Source organism: Neolamprologus multifasciatus, chromosome 16 (genome assembly GCF_963576455.1).
Source record: "Neolamprologus multifasciatus chromosome 16, fNeoMul1.2, whole genome shotgun sequence".
NCBI lineage: Eukaryota > Metazoa > Chordata > Actinopteri > Cichliformes > Cichlidae > Neolamprologus > Neolamprologus multifasciatus.
The window spans coordinates 19,649,496-19,672,336 of NC_140454.1; the positions used below are offsets into that span (position 1 = coordinate 19,649,496).

The 22,841-nt window shown below is 40.6% G+C and overlaps 3 protein-coding genes across 7 annotated transcripts; 2 read left to right on the forward strand and 1 right to left on the reverse strand.

The window, feature by feature from the left end:
• Positions 1 to 437: 437 nt before the first annotated feature.
• Positions 438 to 6,141, forward strand: cfap210 (cilia and flagella associated protein 210). The gene is made up of 9 exons (XM_085135830.1): positions 438 to 1,010; positions 1,388 to 1,584; positions 1,722 to 1,895; positions 1,981 to 2,186; positions 2,291 to 2,447; positions 2,519 to 2,658; positions 3,256 to 3,448; positions 4,036 to 4,200; positions 4,286 to 6,141. The coding sequence occupies exons 1-9, from the start codon at positions 962 to 964 to the stop codon at positions 4,637 to 4,639; spliced, it is 1,635 nt and encodes a 544-aa protein (XP_084991956.1). The 5' UTR covers positions 438 to 961; the 3' UTR covers positions 4,640 to 6,141.
• A 2,314-nt stretch (positions 6,142 to 8,455) lies between these two features.
• Positions 8,456 to 16,447, reverse strand: ppig (peptidylprolyl isomerase G (cyclophilin G)). 3 transcript variants are annotated; one of them, XM_085135826.1, is made up of 13 exons: positions 16,297 to 16,447; positions 15,680 to 15,746; positions 14,573 to 14,647; positions 14,379 to 14,486; positions 12,430 to 12,474; positions 12,253 to 12,340; positions 12,102 to 12,131; positions 11,863 to 12,002; positions 11,593 to 11,770; positions 11,323 to 11,508; positions 11,151 to 11,241; positions 10,886 to 11,025; positions 8,456 to 9,998 (listed from the first exon to the last, which is right to left on the reverse strand). In XM_085135826.1, the coding sequence occupies exons 2-13, from the start codon at positions 15,738 to 15,740 to the stop codon at positions 9,014 to 9,016; spliced, it is 2,127 nt and encodes a 708-aa protein (XP_084991952.1). In that variant the 5' UTR covers positions 15,741 to 15,746; positions 16,297 to 16,447; the 3' UTR covers positions 8,456 to 9,013. The 3 variants fall into 3 exon arrangements, with proteins under 3 accessions (XP_084991952.1, XP_084991953.1, XP_084991951.1); XM_085135827.1 differs by having other exon boundaries at positions 16,320 to 16,445; XM_085135825.1 differs by lacking the exon at positions 16,297 to 16,447 and adding an exon at positions 15,825 to 16,290.
• A 641-nt stretch (positions 16,448 to 17,088) lies between these two features.
• Positions 17,089 to 22,816, forward strand: fastkd1 (FAST kinase domains 1). Of its 3 annotated transcripts, XM_085135824.1 has the most exons (16): positions 17,089 to 17,389; positions 17,491 to 17,674; positions 17,780 to 17,919; positions 17,988 to 18,056; positions 18,134 to 18,259; positions 18,349 to 18,747; positions 18,836 to 18,946; positions 19,099 to 19,230; positions 19,311 to 19,797; positions 19,880 to 19,994; positions 20,070 to 20,198; positions 20,296 to 20,427; positions 20,533 to 20,646; positions 21,319 to 21,463; positions 21,548 to 21,662; positions 21,782 to 22,816. In XM_085135824.1, exons 2-16 carry the CDS (start codon positions 17,582 to 17,584, stop codon positions 21,863 to 21,865), a joined length of 2,391 nt encoding a protein of 796 aa, XP_084991950.1. In that variant the 5' UTR covers positions 17,089 to 17,389; positions 17,491 to 17,581; the 3' UTR covers positions 21,866 to 22,816. The 3 variants fall into 3 exon arrangements, with proteins under 3 accessions (XP_084991950.1, XP_084991949.1, XP_084991948.1); XM_085135823.1 differs by having other exon boundaries at positions 17,089 to 17,407; positions 17,491 to 17,919; XM_085135822.1 differs by having other exon boundaries at positions 17,491 to 17,919.
• The last annotated feature ends 25 nt before the right edge of the window (positions 22,817 to 22,841 follow it).

Genomic DNA, 22,841 nt, shown 5'->3' on the forward strand with positions numbered 1-22,841 from the left:
CAAAATGACTTAATCTGAAATTGCTACAAACCAAAATCACTGTCCAAATCAGAGACTCCATCTTTCCTATCATCTTTAATTAGTATACTGTAAATAAAAACTTTATGAACCATTCATCTATTACTTTCAGTTACTCTTTTAACTTTTTTTCATAACTACAAGCTTTATCAGTGGGCATATTTTGACACATCAGAGTAGTAAAAGTAGTAAAAACTGAGCCCTCACTGTCAGCACGTGAATCACAGGAGGACTCTGAAGACTCTGCAATGACAAAAACTTTACCTGCTTGTTATTTTTAATAAACCAAACATTGTACTTCACAGCGTTCTGGTCTATGTTTGTAAGAAAAAAAACAAATTTGTACAAAGTACAAATGTGGTGCTTAGAAAAAAATTAATTTACATATTTGATGTTGTTTTAAACCATAGACAAGATTGTTCTTTCTAAGTTTAGACAACCACTTTTCTCTTCTTGGTGTCAGTGAGATAACTGAACATGCATCCCCATGCAGAAATTGTGTATAACTGAGGAAAGATCACAAAAAAACGTGTGTCCCGCCATTCATTTTCCCTAGTTTATTACATAATGAATTCAGAGTGTATACAAGTGTGTATGTATACACTTGACTGCGGTATAAAAAAAACCTGTTGTAGATCAATGGATTTATTGCCTACTAATATGAGAAAAACAGAGCTTTCTCTCTGTGTTCACATGCTCCAGTTGCCGGTGTTCCGGCTAATCACTTCCTGAGCCCCGCTGACCCTCCGAGGGCTCTGTATTCAGAGGATGATTCTGATTGGTTCCGTCATTACCTGGATACCACGCAACAAACTCACGCTACGTAGAGCGGACAGTCTGAGGAACGCCAGCTTTCAACTATAATAAAATAAAAGAGAACCTTTACTTTGTTTTTTGTGTTTGGCATTATTTTCTATAATAGTAGCCACTTCATCCGATAGGAATGGCAGCGGTGGTTCTGTACGGCCGTCGAAGAGGAGCTAGTAAAAACGGTGAGAGCCAAACAAACATTTCAAAGTTTATTCAGTGATAGTTAACCTTTGCTACCAGAGCCGTTTTAAGCCATTATTGAACCAAAAACTCTAGATGGAGCCGAATGTAATGCTCATTTATTTAAGCTATTTGTTTGTCGAGGCTATTAGCCTATAAGTGCTTTTGATTTTAAATTTTGAAAGTCTTTCCAAGATCCAGCTTCACTTCACTTCAATCAAGAAGTACAGCCAGGAAAGTCAGGTAGACAAGTGGGATGTTGTGGTTTCTTCTCTATATGAGTATAATATCTTCTAGGGACGTAGTAGGAACCTTGGTGTGATCAGTGGTTGCTGTAGCACATGTTCCAGTGGTAATTTCTTTATTAATGTGTCAGCAGATGAAGCCATTAGAGCTATGCAGCCACCAGACCTCCAACATGTTACTGTCTTACGTAAGACTGAATGGCTGAGGATTCAAGATGAACTGTGTGGGGTTAATAAAGAAGAGAAGAGAATAAAAGAGGCAGCTAAACAGCGAGAGAACCTACACCTGCAGTCACAGGAGGTGGTGAAACTTTGGCCTGATACCCTCCATGTAAGTTCCATGTTGAGAGATATTTCCTAAGATTAAATTTATACTAATAAAGTCATGTGCACTTGCTAGGTTGAAAAGAGCTGGAACACAAAGGCAAAAACACGCTGCATCTTACGTACACTTATGTCTTGTCACAGGGACAAAGGCTGAAAAGGCTGCAGGAAAAGAAGATTCGAAAGGAAATTGAGGAGGAGCAAATGAGACTGGCTGATTTAGAAGAAGCAAAATACCAGGAGGAGAGGCGGAAGGAGATTATTGAAAAAGCCAAGACTCAGCTCTACTGTCAAACCGACAGAGTCAAAGGACTACATGTTAGTCTCGCTTATGCACTATTATGCCACTTGAATATAAAACTGCACAATTTTCCCTAACAAATGATTACTACTTCCTCCACAGAGTGCACTCCTGCTGACAGAGGTGCTGAAGGAGAGGGATGCTCAGATTGAGCTTAAACAAAGAAGAAAGAGTGCCAATATAGATGTGGACAAAGCATTTCTGCATATGGTACAGACTATAGAGGATGAAGCCTCGAAACAGGAGCAGGAGAAGGCAATGCAGAGGAAGCTTGTGAGACAGGTTGCTGCAGAAGACCTGAGAAACCAGTAAGACCTAACAATCAGACTCCAGCTGTATGTGTTAAGAATTTAAAATCCCCAAAACACCACAACGCCAGGACAATGACAATTATATGATTACTTTTCCTCAGAATAAAAGAAAATGAGCTGCTGAGAGAGCGACAGAAGCTGGAGAGCAAGAAGGATGGAGAAGAAATCCAGCGTCTCCAAGCACTGCATCAGCTGGAGCGAAGGATGGAGGCAGAAAGACAAGCAAATCAGAAAAGAAGCCTCATGCAAGCTCGCCAGGTAGGCTCTTATCTGAATCTTATCTAGTATTTAGTTCACTGGACATTAAGTTTATTTAATGCATTTTACAGGAGCATATCACCAACAGATACCTCATAAGAGCCACGGATGCTCAGAAACAGGAAGCTGAAGAGGAGCAAAGGAAACTGTTTCTCTCTACTAAGCAAAAAATCATCAAGTTACGCAAGGAAAAAGAAAAAGAGCTGCTTAGGTAAGTGTTAAGAGATATTCTAAAACACATCTTCAGCAGAGAATCAGAGAGGAGAAACACACAGACTTTCTTGCTAGCAAGGGCAGTCACCAGAACTCACACACCAAGAGTGAGGTTCAGAGACTAAGCCCTGAGGACTGCCCTGGTCTTTTATTTATACCACTTCAGTGAGCGTTTGTTCCATACATTGAAATGTGGAGGTGTGTGTGTGTGTGTGTGTGTGTGTGTGTGTGGGGGGGGGGGGGGGGGTGTCAGAGTGTGACCCCATAATTGACTTCCCGAAACCAACCTTCCCCATGCTCCTAGGATGTGGGGGTGAACGCCAGAACACCCTGGAATGTTACGGACCTCCTAGGATGAGACATTCTTTCAATATGCCACCAACTATATACTTCTAAACACAATTGATTACATGCAGTATTCTACCATATTCAAACTTATATCATTAAAAGATTATACTGACTACTAAGTACAATTTTCCATTGACAGTAAGACAGAGTAAAACAGTATATATCAATAAATAGCTCTGGATCAAAGTATCTCCAGTGCTACGTCTTCTTAAATATAATGGATACTCGTATGCATTTTCTTCTCTAGAGAGGCCCAGACACGTAGAGACAGGATCATAAACAAACTGACGGTCACACAGCAGGAGCAAGCTGTCAGCGAGGAGCAGAAGATTGCAAAGGCTGTCACAGAGAGCGAGGCAAAACAGGCGCAGCAGCAACTGGAGGAGGATGAGAAGAAAGCTGCAATGTTGAAGTCCATCAGTGTACACAGAGAGCTAATGGTATCTCAAACCGAGCATGAAACATCCAGTGTGTTTCCTCTAAGTCCAATTTTTCTTCATGTCGTGCCATTTTCCCCCCTAATTAACAGTTTTTATTTAAACTTACAAGAAAAAAAAACACAATCCTCTCTCCTGCCCCAAACACATCTCATCACATAAATGTCTCGTTGTAAATGCATTCTTTATTTTTAATGGACACATTTATAATGGTATTCAACAGTATACAGAAAGTAAGGCAATGCATGATCTTAAATTGAATAAGTTGTACCTTAAATACCTTTTACTGCTCGTACACATTATTTTCCATTCTTTTTCATCCTGTTTCAGACTTAAATCACTTTCCCATGTCTTCTTAAGAGCTTTATTTATGAGCTCAACAGCTTTGGGTGCTCGTAAACTACATGGGTTAGGGTTAGAAGATCCCTGAGTTGCAGATGTTTAAATATTCCAAAGTGGTACACAAGCTCTATTTATTTCAATATACCATCACAGTATATATATCCTCCAATGTGTCTTTTCTGTGTAGAGAAATCCATATTGTTGCTGACAAAATTTAATCATGTCTGTAATGCAAACTGTTTTACCAGAGACAAGAGAAGGAGGAGAAGGACAAAATAGAGAGGAAGAAGGCCCAAGAAGCACTGCAGGCCAAGAAAGAGGCTGACAGAATATTTACTGAGAAGCAGCAACTAAAGGTTAAGAAAATCAGAGAAGAAGAAAGAGAGGTGCAAGACTTCAATGCTGCGCAAATGGTAATGTCGGCCAAAACTTAAGTTTTAATCAGAAAATTTGCACCTTCTTCACTGAAACTCGTTTTCCTTTGCCTTGCAAATACAGGCTGAAAAAAGTGCCAGACTTCAGCAGCTGAGAGAACAGGAACATGAGTTTGAAGTGAAGAATGCAGAACTCATCGCTGAAGAGGAAAACCACTTCCAGCAGTATTCACAGCAAATCATCAACGCTGCAGCAGAGGCTCAGCGAAACGTGTTTCCACTTTGTAAAGCTGCGAGGGAAGGGATCGGAGGTGGGTCCGGTCCTGTTTTTAGTGGAGTCAGGCCAAGTTACCTTGTTCAGGACCGCACTGGAGCTCAGATGCCCAAATATGTGTCATTGGCCACCCAGAACATCAAAAAGCTTCACGAAGCTGTAGATATTCAGGATGCCAAGAGAAGACTTGGATTCACGTGGTGATAGGTTACATCCAGTTTGAGTGCACTTCCAGAAAGCAGGTTCAGTAAGTGTGAGTTTGTTAACTCTGATATGAGGGAAACACTGTTCCTGAGTCAGGCTGTGTGAACCTAACCTGCTTGCTATCAGGTTTCATGAACAAACTCACAAACCCCTCCTACACCCGAATCAGCCGAAACACTCGGTCTCACATCCACATCCCGAACGCCCTAATGTCACCTGCATTTTGTCCCTGTCAGATTTGGACAGGGAAAAAAATGAAGATTCAAGTATATACATACAATCACTTAAATCTTTTAATAAGTGCTGTTGAAGGTTCTACAATGTATTTTAACTTCACAAGGCCGGGCCTATTAACCTCTCATTAGTGAACATGTTTGATTAAAACTGGAAGTTTCTCTTTGCCAACATAGAAAGGATTTGTTTGACAGCACTTATTGGATTGACCAATACTCAGAACAATGGCAAAGTCCAAGGAGCTCCATTCCATTCCTAAACAACTGCAAATTCCAGGATCATCATTTCAAACAACTGTACGCAAGTGCAAGCTCTTCAGATATAGCACACAATGCCATGGTCTGCGTGAAGAACCAAACTGTTACCTCAGATTAGATGAAATCTGTTAAAATGCTCAGCATCAACCCAGTAACCACCAATACCCATGTCTAGAAACTGCTTGAAATGTCCACATCAAAGACAGCTTTACATTCCTGTGAAATGAGAGGGTGACAACCAAGAAAAAAAGCTCCAAACATCTCCAACACCTTCAAACTGAACTGAAATTTGCAGTTGCCCACACGAAAAGCCAAATGCCTTCTAGAAAATGTTTTACAGTCAGATGAAACAAAGAATGAGATGACAAGAGGTATGTTTCGAGGAGTAAAAATTAAACTTTCAGACATAAGAACACTGTACCAGTTGTCAAGCATGGCGGTGGTACCATCGTGCTCTGGCTGTTTTGCTGTCAGTGGTGCTGGTACATTGCACAATGTGGATAGAATAATGAAGGAAGATTATTGACAAATTCTTCAACTTCAAATTCAGAGCTAGACCATTGAAACTTGGACACAACTGGGTGTTCCAGCAGGACAATGATCCCAAACACACATAAAAACCAGTGTTGGAAGGAATAAAGCAGGCTGACAGTAAGCTTCTGGGATATCTTTCTGAAAGTCTGGACCAGAATCCTATTGAAAATCTGTGAACTATGCTTAAAAAAAACAAATTTATGCCAGGAAACCAACCATTTTAAACGAACTTCAGCTTGTAGAGCTGCAGCTTGAGGTCTGTTTGAGGTGCAACTTGCTAAGGGACATTTAAGCAAAGATTAGCTGGGGTGCATGTATAATTTTGACCCTGTGTGGTTTAGACAAATCTAAATTAAATTCAAACTTTTGTACTCAGTTCTTGTTTTTTAAGGTTATTAAAGATGTATGCTGCACGATCATTTCAACCTGTAAAAAGAACAGTTCAAAGAAATCAATAAAAGCCCCAAATTATCATGATGAGTGTAAACTGCACTGTATATTTGAAGCTGTCTGTGATTATCACTAAGTGGACAAAGCTCTTTTCTCCCATCCGGTTCTTTAATATAAATGTCACGGACCACACTAAGATTCGTATTAGTCCACTGGATTTTAAATAGAGGCTCTGATCTTTATTTATCTGTTGCCATGGTGAATCCTAGTAACGGAGGTCCACTGATGATGGCCTACGAGCTGAACTCAGAGACAACATACTCAGGTTTTCTGGGACTAAAAACTCAAGAGTTAATCTGCTCAGAGGTTTTTGAACCTGCTTTCAAACATGCTAAAAACATCTTGATACTGATTGTGCCTCCTTACTCTCCCTGCGTCCAGGGAGCCCATGTTGTATTTAATAAACCGTAAAGTTTTGAAGGTTTTAGTCATGGTAAACATCCACTAAACAATGAGACCAGTGGTAAAAAGCCATCATTACCAAGGTTGAGACTTCCATGGCTTATTTCAAAATATAGAAATCTTCTGTGTCCCAACCTCAACTTTAAAGACAATTTTGTTCATTGTCCAAGTTTAATATATTCTCTTTGTTTTTTCATTGGTCAATTTTGATCTTCTGATGATTTTATTTACTGGCTGTTAGCCACTGCTCCCCTTTAGTTTTTGACAAAATACAAGCAGAGTTGAAGTTTAAAAATAGATCAGAAACAATAACAGTATAACTTTTATCTACAGTCAGTGATCAGGAATTAATATGTTCTCATACCACTGTTTTGTTGGTCCTGTATTTTTAAAATGTGAATATTTAATGGCTGTGTTAAACTAATATATGACTGATATATTGAGGAACAGAAGAGTAATTCACTTTGGTGTCTCAATGCAAGAAGGTCCTTGGCTTGAATCCACTAGCTCATCTGAGCACAGGTAACCATGTGATGGACTGACAATCTGTCCAGCATGTGCCTGCCCAGACTTCCCACAACTATAGTAACTCAACCTCTTGTGCCCTACTTGCAGTACTTTCATATCCCACTAGGGGGCCATGACACAAACTGTGGGAACCACATGACCACTGCCTTGAAGGGAAAGGGCTACACTAAAACATTGCTGCTTTATGCTGACGTCAGCATCGTTAATATAGAAATGTAGTGTAGTACATTAATCTTTTTGTGTCATTGTGAAGTCATATAATGTTCTACTTAAACAACAATGTTTTAAAGAGCTCAAACAAGGAACGTGCTTATGCGCCCCAATAACTAATATATTGCTCTGAAGTTTGGAGATGATCCAAAGGAAACTTAAGCTTTTTCATAATTAGTATGATCCTGAACTTTGACCTTCAAGCACTATAGGCTAAAAGTGCATTTTATAATCTTTACCCATATGATTTCAGCCAATTCTGCTTCGAACTTTAGCTATATAAACTATAAAACTTGAGATTTTAAGATACTCAAAGTTTCACGTTGCATGAATGCATCAATGTGAGGTTGTGGGGCATTGTATTATAATACAAAAAGTGTGTTACACAGCCCTCTCTATGCCCTTTTATATAGTACTTGATATGGTTTCTAGAATTTGTTTTTTTTTTAAGGTCAACTTTAACCTTGGGTGCTAAGAATAAGGGTGCTTAGCCAATCTCGGTACTCATGTCCCCCAAAGCCTACTATATATTGAAGGTTGAAGATTATATGTTTTAGGGAAAAAAAATTACATCAGCTTTAGCCATTATGGAAACTACAATCACACAAAATTTGAAAATGATATCTTGAAAACTGGACACTAGACTAAGACAAACAGAATTCATACTCCCTTGCTTTGAAGGGAGCAGAAGCACATCACTCAGAATTTGTTATTTGAAATGATGGAAAGATGACTCAAACTAAAAATAACCTCTGGGAACGGATTTCCACTGCAATGACAGAGTGATACAACCACTAATGACTCACTAAAAGGTAATAATTCAGTGTTGCTTTTCCGTAATAACGGTATCACTTAACGAATAAAACAAAAAACAATGAATTAAAATCAAACAGAGCCTTTTAATTCATCGAACACTCCAGCAGTTCTTAAAATCAGTTTGAACCAAACAGAACAGAAACAAACTGCTTTTATCTTATACTTAACAGCTTGGCATTAACATTTTCTCTTTCAACAGAATTACAGTAAATGGTTAAAAAACAAACAAAAGAAATATCATGGGTGTACATAATCTGACACACAATGACAAAGATGAGCATGCAAGACATGAGTGTTTTCTTCCAGGCTGATTGACATTAAAATAACTCGAGGATACCTTCAAAATCTTTTTCTCCCCCTCTTAAAAAAAATTTTTTTTTAAAAAAAACAAACTAAAATCAGAGAAAATTTTAAGTCAAGAGAGAATTACAGAATTTACCACATGATGTAAAATTCAGAAAAAAAACAAAAAGAAAACCTGCCTCCAATCCGACTTCACGCGATTAAATAATGTCAAATTTAGAAGAATACCTGGTACGTTTACAGCCCTGCCTGTGCAGTACACACACTTTGTAGTTACAAATCCTTTGTTTCTAGAATTGCTCCAAAACGTCAGCTACCAGTTAACTGTGTTACACACTCAGTGGTGGACAAACCCACAATCCCCATAAAGTTCAAACTTCAGCCAAAGGTTGAGGATGCTACAGTTTGCACCTTCAGGTATGAGCCATTTTATTTAAGGTCTTTTCTACAGTCTGTTATCTGAATACCACAGTTATTTAACAGTCAAGTAATTAGCTTTGAGGAACCTTTTACAGTCATGTTATCTTTGGCAGAACTGTTTATTTTGTACTGTATGAGGACTGTGATTGTGCCCCACTGTAGATGGAAAGCTGACGCTGCATACTACATGTACACTGTAAAAAATAAGAACATTGCGCGTTTAGTTGCTGTCAGAGCTGGAGCTAGACCCCGACCGATTCCTCTTGCTATCATTTCTATCTTTGCCTTTTGTACTATCTGGTCTTTGGCTGGCCGGGCTCCTTCGGTCTTTGGACTTGTCTCTTCTTTTAGAATCTGGGCTCCTATGACTCATCTTTTTCTCTTCTCTGTCACTCTCAGAGCTGCTGCTACTGCGTCTCCTCCTCTGGCCGGCAGCCTCTCTGTCTTTGACTTTTCTATGAGAGGATCGATCCCTGCTTCGGTCTCGCCTGCCACTCCTGCTTCTCGAGCGCCTGCCTCTGTGCGAGTCCCTAGCCTTACTCCTGTCTGGGCTTCTTGTTCGATGTTCTTTATCCCGGGATGTTCCTTGTCTCTTACTCTCCCTATCACTGTTATGTCTTCTTTCCCGACTCCTGCTGCGCTCTCTGCCCCTCTCTCTGTCCTTCTCTCTTTTTTCTTCTCTCTCTTTTGATGCTGAAGTCCTACCTCTGTCTTTGTTTCTGCTGCTTGATCTGTGCTCATCCTTTTTGGCAGCTCTCTCTTTACTTCTGGACTTTGTCCTGGTTCTCTCACCATTTCTACCTTTTGTGTCTTCTTTATGCTTTTTGTCAGACTCATGACCCTTATTTCTGTCTTTACTGTGATCAGATTCTGCCTCCTTTTCTTTCTTATGAACATTTCTATCTTTGCTCCTTGAGCGACCTCTCCTCTCGTCACTTCTGTGCTTGTGACTCTTCTCTCTGCTTTTTGACCTTTTCTTTTCTCGGCTTTTACTGCGACTATGGGATTTATCCTTTTTCTTTGCTTTGTGTTTATCATGCTTCTCATCCTTCGCTACAGTATCCTCCTCCTTACTTTTAGATCTATGAGATCGAGTTTTCTTGTCTTTTTTACCCTCAGTTGTATGTTCAGCTTTTGAACTGGAAGTCCGTCTCTCTCTTTTCTGTGCTTTAGCAGCCTCATCCTGACCCTCATTCATGTCACCTCTGTAAAAGAAATAGTAGAAAAAGAATAATAACAATAATAAACTTTAGGAGTTAGACAAAGCATCAATTTGGCAGACAAAAAAATATTTTAAAAAAGTAACTTCTGTTTTGTTATATAATCAAGTGCACATCCACTCACCTGCCACTTTATTAAGTACACCTGTTTAGCTGCTAATATATAATCTGTCAATCACATAACAGCAATTGAGTGTATTTAGCCCACCGTAATATTGCTAACCATGCCTGTCGTTTTATGAGCACAGTGTAAAAAATCCACTCACATGGCTCAATTATTAACTATAGAAAAAAAAAAAAAAGGGTCCGTCACACCTTTATGTAAAAAGTTTCAAAGGTACTGTAACTCAAAAGAAATTACTTAGGCCCTTAAGTTTTAAAAAGTGTTATAGAAATGAAATCATACATGTTGGGAATAATATTCCAACCGTTTAAATATTCATGCTTTTTCAGTGGTCACTGCAGTTTACCAAGAGCTTATGTCTGTGGTCATCTCAGGTACAAGGCTCAGCACGTTCTCCGTTTTATGACAAACACTTCATCTCTGCTAGGTGCACAACAGAGGTGTCAATATTTACCAGCTTAGGAGGAAATGGAGCTAAAGATGCTGATTGGCAGGATCCATTTGCAGTGTTCACAACCTTTTTGCTGCCCTTTCAATTGCTTTATATTTTTTAATATAAAGCAATACATGCACACTGCAATGTATGATTTTTAAATCTGAAATATGGAGCCCAACAAAAAAATTTTCTCAAGTGCTTTAAAGTGGATTAAGTTAAAAAAAAAAAAAAAAAAAAAAAAAAAAAAAGTCCTGCCAACAGGGAACTTCTACAACTTTACAACATCTTTGACTTTAAGTGATATCATCTTACCTGTCACCCTTAATCCATCGCTCTCCTGTGACTGCCCTCATCCTCTGACGCTGCATCTCCTGTCGCCAGTGTGGGGGAGTTTCACTGCGCCGAAAACGATCTCTAGACCTTGAACGAGAGCGTGATGGGGTCCGGTATCTCTAGATGGGAGAAACATAAATCAGCATCTTCAACATGCCTGTGCATAAGTAAAAACAAAACAAAGCTTGTTATAAATTAATCTTGCTGTATGACGTAAAGTGTGCAAAACGTTTGGTCCACCTACCCTTGGACCCCTGCCTTTTATTTTCCTGCCAGATCGAGTCATCACGAGTCTTCTGTGATATGTTGATTGAGAGTTGTAAGCTGCGCCAGTACTGTAGGTGAGGAAAGGCGTGAAAATGAACAAACTGTATTACTTTTTGATATTTGTGATATTGGCTGACTCTCAAACACACCTTTCTCTTGGTCTTTCGTCTTTATTTCGCTGATCCTTGTTAACCTCCTCCTTTGACTTCTGGGCTATCTGGGGACTTATCCTCATAAGGAATCGATTTTCAGGGATGGGTGGGATTTCTTCAGGACGCACTGTAGATGTAACCAACTCATCTTGTTCCTTCTCTTCAGCACTTTCAGCTTCTGATCTGCAAAGATTTTGTGGGTCAGTAGCAAGACACTTGGTGCCATTTACACAGCAGACAGTGAAAAGGTGAAAATAAATGAAGTACTTCTTCTTGTCCTCCTTCTTCTGTTTCTCTTTTTGCTTCTTTGCCTTCTTTTTCCGCTTCTTGGATTCTTTTTCTGACTCTTCGCTCTCGGAGGACGACTCTGAGGAGCTCTCAGAGTCACTGGAGCTACTGCTGGAGCTTGATGAGGCCCTCTTCTTCTTTTTTGCATCTTTTTTTGCTGCAACAACATAAACAGCATTATTATGATGACTGAAACTCATTTAAAAACAAACAAACAAAAAACTTTGAATATACTTTATTTAAACACACCTTTAGATTTGGGGATGAGTTCTCCACAGTTCAAAACTTTCACCTCAGCGTACGGTCGGCTGTTGGGGTCCGTCTTCTGGCTCTCCATGGTTTGAATGACTTCTTGACCAGAGATCACGTGACCAAAAACCACATGCACACTAAGAAAATAAAGTGGTAGCAATGCCTCATTACATGCTGCGTGCATTGTGCATGACGGGATCAATTAATAATTCAAAATGTAGTTGGGAGGCACTTACCCGTCGAGATGTGGAGAAGGTTTTGTTGTTCTGAGATGTGAAAGTAGGACATTCAAGGGGGAAAAAAAGAAGCATCTAATCACTTTCAAAGTCCAGAAATGCAACTAATAATGCACGACGTCAATTACAGGTAGGAACAGATGTTGCTTACATGAAAAACTGGGATCCATTTGTATCTTTACCCCGATTGGCCATTGACAGCAGGTACTCCTTGTTGTGTTTGACTGCAAAGCTTTCGTCTGGGGGGAAAAGGAGAAGATTGTACTGACATCTTGAAGCCAAAGTCAGTTTGGATAATAACTGATAGCATTCACAGTGGCCTCTTTACCTTCAAAAAAGCCTCCGTAAATGGATTCGCCTCCTCTTCCATTACCTATGATGTAAAAAAATAAATAAATAAATAAAAAAATCCCAACATAAAACCATGAACCATTGTATCACAAAAAAAAAAAAATTATAATTATATCTATATCTCTCTCTCTCTCTCTATATATATATATATATATATATATATATATATATATATATATATATATACACACATACATATACACACACACACACATATACACAGTGGGGCAAAAAAGTATTTAGTCAGCCACCGATTGTGCAAGTTCCCCCACTTAAAATGATGACAGAGGTCAGTAATTTGCACCAGAGGTACACTTCAACTGTGAGAGACGGAATGTGAAAAAAAAAAATCCATGAATTCACATGGTAGGATTTGTAAAGAATTTATTCGTAAATCAGGGTGGAAAATAAGTATTTGGTCAATAACAAAAATACAACTCAATACTTTGTAACATAACCTTTGTTGGCAATAACAGAGGTCAAACGTTTACTATAGGTCTTTACCAGGTTTGCACACACAGTAGCTGGTATTTTGGCCCATTCCTCCATGCAGATCTTCTCAAGAGCAGTGATGTTTTGGGGCTGTCGCCGAGCAACACGGACTTTCAACTCCCGCCACAGATTTTCTATGGGGTTGAGGTCTGGAGACTGGCTAGGCCACTCCAGGACTTTCAAATGCTTCTTACGGAGCCACTCCTTTGTTGCCCGGGCGGTGTGTTTTGGATCATTGTCATGTTGGAAGACCCAGCCTCGTTTCATCTTCAAAGTTCTCACTGATGGAAGGAGGTTTTGGCTCAAAATCTCACGATACTTGGCCCCATTCATTCTGTCCTTAACACGGATCAGTCGTCCTGTCCCCTTGGCAGAAAAACAGCCCCATAGCATGATGTTTCCACCCCCATGCTTCACAGTAGGTATGGTGTTCTTGGGATGCAACTCAGTATTCTTCTTCCTCCAAACACAACGAGTTGAGTTTATACCAAAAAGTTCTACTTTGGTTTCATCTGACCACATCACATTCTCCCAATCCTCTGCTGTATCATCCATGTGCTCTCTGGAAAACTTCAGACGGGCCTGGACATGCACTGGCTTCAGCAGCGGAACACGTCTGGCACTGCGGGATTTGATTCCCTGCCGTTGTAGTGTGTTACTGATGGTGACCTTTGTTACTTTGGTCCCAGCTCTCTGCAGGTCATTCACCAGGTCCCCCCGTGTGGTTCTGGGATCTTTGCTCACCGTTCTCATGATCATTTTGACCCCACGGGATGAGATCTTGCGTGGAGCCCCAGATCGAGGGAGATTATCAGTGGTCTTGTATGTCTTCCATTTTCTGATGATTGCTCCCACAGTTGATTTTTTCACACCAAGCTGCTTGCCTATTGTAGATTCACTCTTCCCAGTCTGGTGCAGGTCTACAATTCTTTTCCTGGTGTCCTTCGAAAGCTCTTTGGTCTTGGCCATGGCAGAGTTTGGAGTCTGACTGGTTGAGGCTGTGGACAGGTGTCTTTTATACAGATGATGAGGTCAAACAGGTGCCATTCATACAGGTAACGAGTGGGGGACAGAAAAGCTTCTTACAGAAGACGTTACAGGTCTGTGAGAGCCAGGGATTTTCCTTGTTTGAGGTGACCAAATACTTATTTTCCACCCTGATTTACGAATAAATTCTTTACAAATCCTACCATGTGAATTCATGGATTTTTTTTTCACATTCTGTCTCTCACAGTTGAAGTGTACCTCTGGTGCAAATTACTGACCTCTGTCATCATTTTAAGTGGGGGAACTTGCACAATCGGTGGCTGACTAAATACTTTTTTGCCCCACTGTATATCTATCTATCTATCTATCTATCTATCTATCTGTTGACTCATAAGTAACACCATCTTTCCATGTCGAATATAAAATTTACAAGTCCTGTCATCTCACCTTCACTGAAGTCTCCTCCTTGAATCATGAAGTCTTTTACAATTCGATGAAAAAGGCATCCCTTGTAGTGGAGCGGTTTCTGAGTTCCCTTCCCAATGCCTTTCTCACCTGGACCAAACCACAGATCTGATTAATAACCTGTGCTGTTAATTGTCATCATTTGTGGAATAGTTTTATTGAGTAAATTCATTCACCTGTGCAGAGACATCTGAAGTTTTCACAAGTTTTGGGACAGATGTCTGCAAACAGCTCCACCACGATTCTGCCAACTGTGAGGAGACAGTGAGATCAGAGAAATTTACTTCTGTGTAAAGTACAATGGAGCACACTGATCAGTGGTGTGAATCACTGAGTTAATCATCACACAACACAATAATCTCTTTAGCCAAATAAGAAGAAGAGAAAAACAAAACACAGACGAGGTTATGTATCCATTCACTGCACTGCCAGTCTGTGAGTTTCATCATTATAATTTAATCTATACAAACACCTATTTTACAAAAGAACAGGTGTTATAGGTGCACAAAACGTAATTCATTTTTAAATTTACTAGTACACATCAAATGCCTTGATTAATAGTAAGGACGGTAAGATTTGTGATGACACAAGACTGCTCACTTTCTTGAAGAAAATACACAAAAAAATAAAATAAAATCCACTAGCACTTCTAAAAGAGGTTTTTCCTGGTCTAGAGTTCAGGACCTGAACAGGAAATGGCAATAATGTTAATAAAAGGACTGTGTAGATGTGTGCAAGTTGAACCCTGATGGAGCTTTCATCTGACAATATAATATAAACTGGCATTGATGTAGTTCCAGACTACACTGAGGCTATTTTCAGCAAATTTTAATAAACAGTGTGTAGTGTTCATATACTGAAATATTTTACTACTCCATTCATGTCTTTAAGGGCAGATTACACAGTACTGTTGAACAAAGCTAAAGATTATTGCCGTCATTTTTTGACATCCATATTTGCCATATCCCTTTGCCAGCTGCTGACTAGCTTGTTTTGGTCAGCATTAACCTCGTCTTCAGACTATGAATTAACTGTGATGTTTTGCTCACTTGGTTGATCATGCAACCCATCTATAGTCCTCACTGCAGGGGACTTGGGTTTAACAGCTTGCTGTCTGTCCCCTCACTCTCTTCCCACCCTCCTGTTTTCCCTGTTCCAGTACAGGCAAACCCCCCACAAACTGAAAGAAGACCGAAAGAAAATAAACCACGTGTGTTTTCTTGGTAAACACACCACACAAGGCTTAAAGTACCAAAAAGCAGCCAGAATTTTCTCCTTCTTACCAAGTACATTGCTGATTCCAATGTCAAGGAAGCAGCGAGGGCGTTGTACCTTGATCCCCATGATCACCTGAAAATGAGAAACAAGGTATGAACACAAGGATAACAGAACATCGAACAACCCCCACTCTGACCATTAAGACCTTACCAGTAACTTCATTCAGGAGCAGAAATTAAACACATGGGTGGCTTCTTTAAATGTAACATAGAAGTTCACTTAGGTTTTGTTCGCCTGTATGATATCAATACATACAAAGTACCGATACAGTTACCATGCGACTTATAGCAGCTGCATTATCTGCAAATTAGCCTCGGCTAGCTAACCGCGCGATTAAGTATCGGTCGACTGGTTGAGCGGACAGCAGACACGCGTTTTCATGCTTAAAAATAACAAATACCGACGCTTACACACACTCACTAACGTGGACCTTCACGTTACAGTTTCACACGCCCCCCCACCGTATCTTTTTAATGGCAGGCCTAGCGTTAGCATTAGCATTAGCAAGTCACCTATCGTTAGCCGCAGACATGTACATAGAATTTACTGCAAGAAGTGAGCGGTACATTTTCAGCAAGTTTAAACGGCGCATAAAAGTAAGACTGACGCAACAGTACATCACCTGGAAAACCGAATATACCGCACCGTAAGGCGAGCAGCTCTCCCAAACGAGCAAAATGAAGTTTCATTCAGTGCTTGGCTCAGTGTTTTCTAAAGATGGCGCGGCGAGGACGTCAATGTGTTTCCAGAGCCGTGCACCGGTCTTCGCCAAGGGCCACTTTTACCCTGAAACTGGCCTGGCAGGCGCAAATGCTCGATTGGGTTGCCGAGTTACTTTCCTGCAATGACACAAAACCAGTTACATTTGCCGTTTCATGTTGCTAAAAAATTGTGACCACTTCATATCCATAGTTTATTGCGCAATTTTGTCTTGTTATATTGTATTTTATGTTACTGAGCAATTCTACTTTATTTGAGCTACTTTGTTATACGGTCGGTTCAATGTTTTGGTTACTGTAAACAAGTAATATTTTGAATGACTAACAAATAATTAACAATTTAGAAGCTCTTTCTGCTACTGTTTATTTTATTCCTAAGACACAATTACGGTTTAGTATCTTCAAATTTCGATTGGATAACTATAAACTTTGAGCATTTAAGCATTTCAACATTTTAATTTACTCAAAAGTAACAAGGATTTTGACACATTAAGTCAAAACTTCGACAAAGCTTTGCCTGGGTAAAGTTTTTTTTTCCATCACCAGAAACAAACTTCCATAAAATAAAACAAAATATGTTTTATCATATTTTACCTTTTTCTATTGATTGATTGATTGATTTGCAAGAAAATCATTTAAATATATAAACTTGAATGAGCCACTGCCTGAAAGTCCTAATCCAGGGTTTAATAAACTCTAATTGCCTTATGTCACTGCTACGGAAGTAAAACTTCAGCGCACACATGTAGGGTAAATTTGACTTTGAGCCGTTGTTATTACCTTTTTGTATTTGTATTAAGATATGTGATGCACGAATCTCGATTATACACAGAAATCTAGGCAAGAATGCAGCTGTAAGGGCAAGTCCGAGGTTGTTGGGGGTTTAGGTGATTGCTTTTTTAAACACGTGAGGCAGCAGCCTCCACTTCGGTCCAGTGGTTACCAGTAGAAAGCCTCCGAGCGGACAGTTTCTTCACCAGCTTCTTGGTTAAAGAGGTAACCCCCCCATCCCGAGTCAGTGTTTGTTTCTGAGCATAGTCTGAGATGTTTTTGTGTTTTCGCAGACCATGTCATGCAGGTTGTTTTCATCCCTCCAGGCTGTAACTGTGTGGGGTTTGATCTCAGCTCACATTGAGGAGGTCAGAGCAGTGGACACAGGTACAATGAAGAGCTGAGCCCAAGCCTGCGATGATGTTTCGCCTCCGATCTGTGAACTCCTGCCTCCGTAGGCTCCTTCATGGAGGGGCGGTGACCAGAGACCAGGTGCTGGAGCAGCTGCAGGTGTGCTCTGCTGAAAACCATGTGTTTGATGTAGTGGGCAAGAACAAGGCTAAGCTCGCAGTGGACCACGTGAACTATGCTGTGCGGTTGCTGTGGCAATTTCAGAAGGAGAGACCGGAGATGCTCCGGACTGTGGACCTCATCAAGAGTCACCAACAGTTCCTGACTCTTCGGGTTTTGGCAGAAAACAAAATAGATCTCATGGATGACTTCATGTTGATCGATATCCTCTACGCTTTTCTTAGGTACACGGTCACACATTATCCAGTGTATGTGACTGCAAAGGTTAACATGCATGCTTTCCTTCTAATAGGCTGAATGTGGAGCCACAGGACTCTCTTATTCAGCAACTGGTTTCAGAAGCATGGCTAAGAATAGACCGGTAAGAAAATGTTGGCTAATTTAAAAGAAAAAAATTGTGTAATGGTTAAAACACAGTCATGATTTACTTTTTTGCAGGTTTCCAATGGCTGCTCTGTCCAAATTTGCTGTCTGCTTAAATGATCAGCACCTTCAGCACAGTCCTCTAATGGGCCGCATAACCAGCATTGTGAATGAGAGGCTGCCAACTATTGATGATGCCAGGTTTGTTGGGCGACCCATGATTTATCAGTGTTTTGTATATAACCACCTCTTGTTGTGTCGTCACTCCCCCCGACTTTATTATGTTTCAGGATCCTGACTGCTCTGATGATCAGCGTGTCATCCCTAGTGTCTCCCCAGCTGCGGGACGCTCTCATCAGCAGAGCCGATCACCTGCTACACACCACGGATCCCTCGAATTACAACATCCCGCGACGAATGGTGCAGTTTCTGCGCAACATCAAGTACATTCACAGACCGCTGCTGGAGAGGTGCAATGAGATCTTCCTGCGTAACATCCCCAGACTGGATGCAGAGAATCTCAGCATCATCCTAGGGCTGTATCAGTCACTGCAGTTCAACAACTGTGACTTCAGGCTAGCTGCTAAACAAAAGCTAACCGAGCTGATCGACTCGAGCATCGATCCTTTCTCCTTCACCAAACTGTTTGTTGCCCTGGCCCCTATGGCCACTCCAGAGATCAGAGAAAGGTTTGTTTCATTATCAGTAGCGTGATATGAGGGGAAATCTCTTTAAAGCAGTTCCCACTGACCTGATATCCACTTTGATTCTTTGCAGGTTGGAGAATACTGCCCTCTTGTTGGCGGATGAGCTCAATGCACAGCAGGCACTGGCTGTAGCTGAAGCACTAGAAGAGATTCAGAGCAGGAACCTTAGCTTAATGAACAAGTGAGTTGTTTATGTGTTACCACCTGTTACAGTATGCCTGGTGTTGTCTTCACCTTGTGTGTGGTGTGTCTTATCATCAGTTCCTGGATCAGAGCCTTTGTAGGTGACCTGACAGTAGATGTAATCAGTAACTATAACTAATCATTTTTCAGAATTGCATCGGTAATCCAGAGAAACCTTCACCTCTACAAGTCAGTGGAGGTGGCCAGAATCACACAAGCCCTTTTTCTGTTGCAGTATCAAAACCCCGAGCTCTTCGCCACACTGAGAAACATTTTGATCAAGTAAGTCTCTGCCAAAGGCGCAACTGCTGCTTCACAGTTTATTTGGATAAAATGCAGACTGACACCCTTTTGTCTCTCAGGTTTTTGGAGCACAGCGTCTTCCCGTATGAAGTGACCATGCTGACCCGTGTGCTCTCCATGCTGCCCTGCCCGCGACTCGAGGAGGCCGTGGTGTCTCGGGTAGACGCGGTAGTGGAGCAGTGTAATCTCAGCGAGCTTAACACCATTTCTTTTGCCGTGGCCAAGTGGGTGCGCAACGATCAGTCCTACCGCCACAACACTCACAGCAAGTACGTGCGTCTGCTGCAGACGCTGAACCGCTGCGGGCATGTGAGGCTGCAAACAGCCGACCGGCTGGACTTACTGCTGGACGAGCTCAAGTACGTCTCGGGGGAGTGGTTTGAGGAAATGCTGCTGGACGAGACCATGATCACGCTGCAGAGGATGATCGACCAAATAAACTGGACCAACGTCCCCGAACTGGCCTTCTTCCTAACCAGGATAAATCATCTCAGCCCTCCTCTGATGGACAGAATCGCCAGTGTGACTGTTGAACACATCCATAAGGTGCTTCAAGAGACATTCATTGGATCACTATATTAAATACAGCATACTTACATCCTCTATTCTTCATGTCTCTTTTTTTAAGATTCACTACTCAGCAACATACGCCACACTCCTCCCCTTTTCTGTCCTTAACTATGACCCTCCACAAGTAGACGAGCTGTATGATGCTTGTATTAAGCGCTTCACTCCTCATCTCAGTAAGTTATTATGTGTGATTGCAGATAATTTTTCTTTCTTATTTTTAGGCTTACACTCACTGTATGTACTCGTAGGCTCCTTTGACCCACATCTGCTGGTCCTCCTGGCATACTCCTTGGGTGTAGCTGACCATTTTCCCGAGGAACTGATCAGAGCAATTTTCAGCATAGACTTTCTGGGAAAGCTGGATTCACAACTGGAAAGTAAGCTGCCAGTTTCCTTAAATTTGAGCATCTGTGCCAAAGCTTCCATAGTGAAATCAGATAGGACTAATATAAGTGTTTATATTGCTTCCTCCAGCCCTGCCTGATGCACTCAACATGCGGACAAGACTGCGGCTCATGGAGCTCAACCGTGCCGTGTGTCTCGAGTGTCCGGAGTACCAGGTGCCTTGGTTTCATGAGCGCTACTGCCAGCAGTTGCATAGGAAAGGTAAGAGGATACCCTGAAATCGAAATTTCTCTTTTTATGTAGGCTTGGTTTAAAACTACTTTAACTTAATGCTATATCAGTTACATGGGAGTTGTTTGTTTTTAGGGAGTGGCTCTGTGAGTCCTGTGCAGCAGCAGATCCACAAAATGCTGGGTGAAGTTCTTGGTGGCATTAACTGTGTGCAAATGGCAGTTGTTACGCCATATTTTTACACCATAGGTGAGTAATATGAGGTGACTGTATTTTCTTACACTGTTTTTCTTTTGTAAAAGTCTTTAAATGTATTGAATGGATTGATTCAGTTCAAATATTATCAGTTTAACTCCTAATCAAAAGCCTTTCATGTAGTTATATTAAATTTCTGGTCCTGAAACGACATGCATATGACGCATGGTAGGAAGCAGTCTTCAATCAGCACCACAGGGCCTGTTACTACAAAGGAGGATTTTGTCATATCCAGATAACTTAAGGGTTAATAATCAGTTGTTCTGTTGCCAGTACACTCACCAGTAATTGTGATTGGTCCGATGCTGCCAGTGCCACCCCTTTCTTATGAACATGGGGGAGGGTTAACTTCGCAAGTTGATAACTACCTTTTTGTGACCATTTAACCCTAATATTAAGTGTTAGGGTGAGCGAATCCAGATAATAGCTTCATAGTACAGGCCTCAGGTGTCCAAAAGGTAGTCTCTTAGATTTTATTTTAAAGAAATCCTGAAAGATCATCACAAATTGCAATGGTGTAACTGGGAGACATAATCTTGACTTTCTCAGGAAAATACCATAAACAAATTCTGATCCAGATTTCCTTCTTTCTCGAGGAGCTCTGCACATGATGTTGTCACGCAGTCTCATTTTTAAAAACGCGACACGTCACTTTGTCTTTTTCAGACTTTGAATGCAAACTGGACAAACACTTGAAGCCGCTGTCCTACATCGAGCCAAGCACACTGCAGATCTCTGACAGAGGAAAAGTTCACTGGGACACAAGCTCACTGGAAAACATCAGGGATGAGCTTCCAACTGGAGCTCAGCGGTATGGAGATCCTTATATGTACTTGTATATACACAGATCAAGGATACTTAGTATGTTGACATTCTCACTTTGCCTTTTTCTCAGTGTCGCTGTGGACTTTCTTGATTCAAAGTACTTCTGCAAAAACACTCATCACATGAAAGGTGAAGCCCTGATGAGAAAGAGACACCTTGAAATTCTGGGATACCGTGTTGTTCAGGTGAGAGATTTTTACTCTGGTTGATGTTAAATGTCGTTCTCTAACTGCATCCAGTTTAAATATTAGCAATATTACAATAGACCTGCTGTGCAGTAATTGGTGATGTTTCTGTTTCGCAGATCCCTCACTTTGAATGGAACTCTATGGAGCTTTCAACACAGGATGCCTGGAAGGAATATTTAAAAAAGAAGATATTCAGATAGTGTTCCTCCCGAAAGCCCTTATTTATAAAATCATGATTGAAATGTCGGAGTTTCTGTGACTGAACACAGCACAGAAACTCCCCACATATTTAATTATAGTCTAAAGTTGACATGAGTCTACCTCATTCACCTTAAATGAGATTGTGTATTATGTGCTTTTGTAATTAATAAGATTTTTTCTAAATAAAATATGAAAAACTGTCCAGCTTTTAAACATCATCGCATATCTGTTACTTATAACTAGTGTTTTACTGCATCATTATATGTTTATGCTGACACGTGTCAGATTGCACAGGGCCACACAAGAGTGGACTCCTGAGTTTTTGCAATCAGGGGATCACACATCCAACAGTATTTAGATTTTTTTTTTTTTTTTAAAGTTGCTTTTATTTTTCTGCATACATGATGTTGACCTCTTAAAACACCAACGTGTCTAAAATACCAAAGAGCCATGGTATATTTGTGACTGATTTCAATACTATAAAAGAAAACCATGTGTTGGGGAATTCTCAGATGTGCTATAGAGCGAGGGTTCTCAGATTGTGGTCCATGAGCACAGTAAAATGCGCTAGTATATAATTTAATTATCCACAATTAAAATGAGATTCACTTAAAAAAGTTTAAACACTGATCTACTCTTCAAGATCACTTTCAGCACGGCTATCCTTTTTTTTATTCCTCTATGTGCTTGGATGGGCTCTCTGCAAATGCTGAGGATGATGAGGCAACAAACAGCAGCTTTCAGTGGAAGAGTCACATCAAAGACTAATGCACAAATAATTTGTTCCAGTGTCACAGAACCAGATTTTGCCCCTTGCTGCTTCCTTTTACCCAAAATAGAAATCTAGAGAAAGGGTTTTGTGCAAGACTTCTAAAAGTAGAAGCTCTGCTAGAGAAGGTTTGGAGGTACACATGGACACTATGTATGGGAATTGAAATCAGGTACGCGTAGAGTAATGAAACCATTTTTCTGTGT

Coding starts and splice junctions, on each gene's coding strand:
- cfap210 (XM_085135830.1), top strand. CDS start 962: ATGGCAGCGGTGGTTCTGTACGGCCGTCGAAGAGGAGCTAGTAAAAAC. Junction 2,187..2,290: donor GCAGAAGACCTGAGAAACCA/GTAAGACCTAAC, acceptor ACTTTTCCTCAG/AATAAAAGAAAATGAGCTGC. Junction 2,448..2,518: donor GCCTCATGCAAGCTCGCCAG/GTAGGCTCTTAT, acceptor TGCATTTTACAG/GAGCATATCACCAACAGATA.
- ppig (XM_085135825.1), bottom strand. Junction 14,487..14,572: donor CTTCAGATGTCTCTGCACAG/GTGAATGAATTT, acceptor GGTTTGGTCCAG/GTGAGAAAGGCATTGGGAAG. Junction 12,132..12,252: donor AATGGATCCCAGTTTTTCAT/GTAAGCAACATC, acceptor TTCACATCTCAG/AACAACAAAACCTTCTCCAC.
- fastkd1 (XM_085135823.1), top strand. CDS start 17,582: ATGATGTTTCGCCTCCGATCTGTGAACTCCTGCCTCCGTAGGCTCCTT. Junction 18,748..18,835: donor ACTCCAGAGATCAGAGAAAG/GTTTGTTTCATT, acceptor GATTCTTTGCAG/GTTGGAGAATACTGCCCTCT. Junction 21,464..21,547: donor CTTCCAACTGGAGCTCAGCG/GTATGGAGATCC, acceptor CCTTTTTCTCAG/TGTCGCTGTGGACTTTCTTG.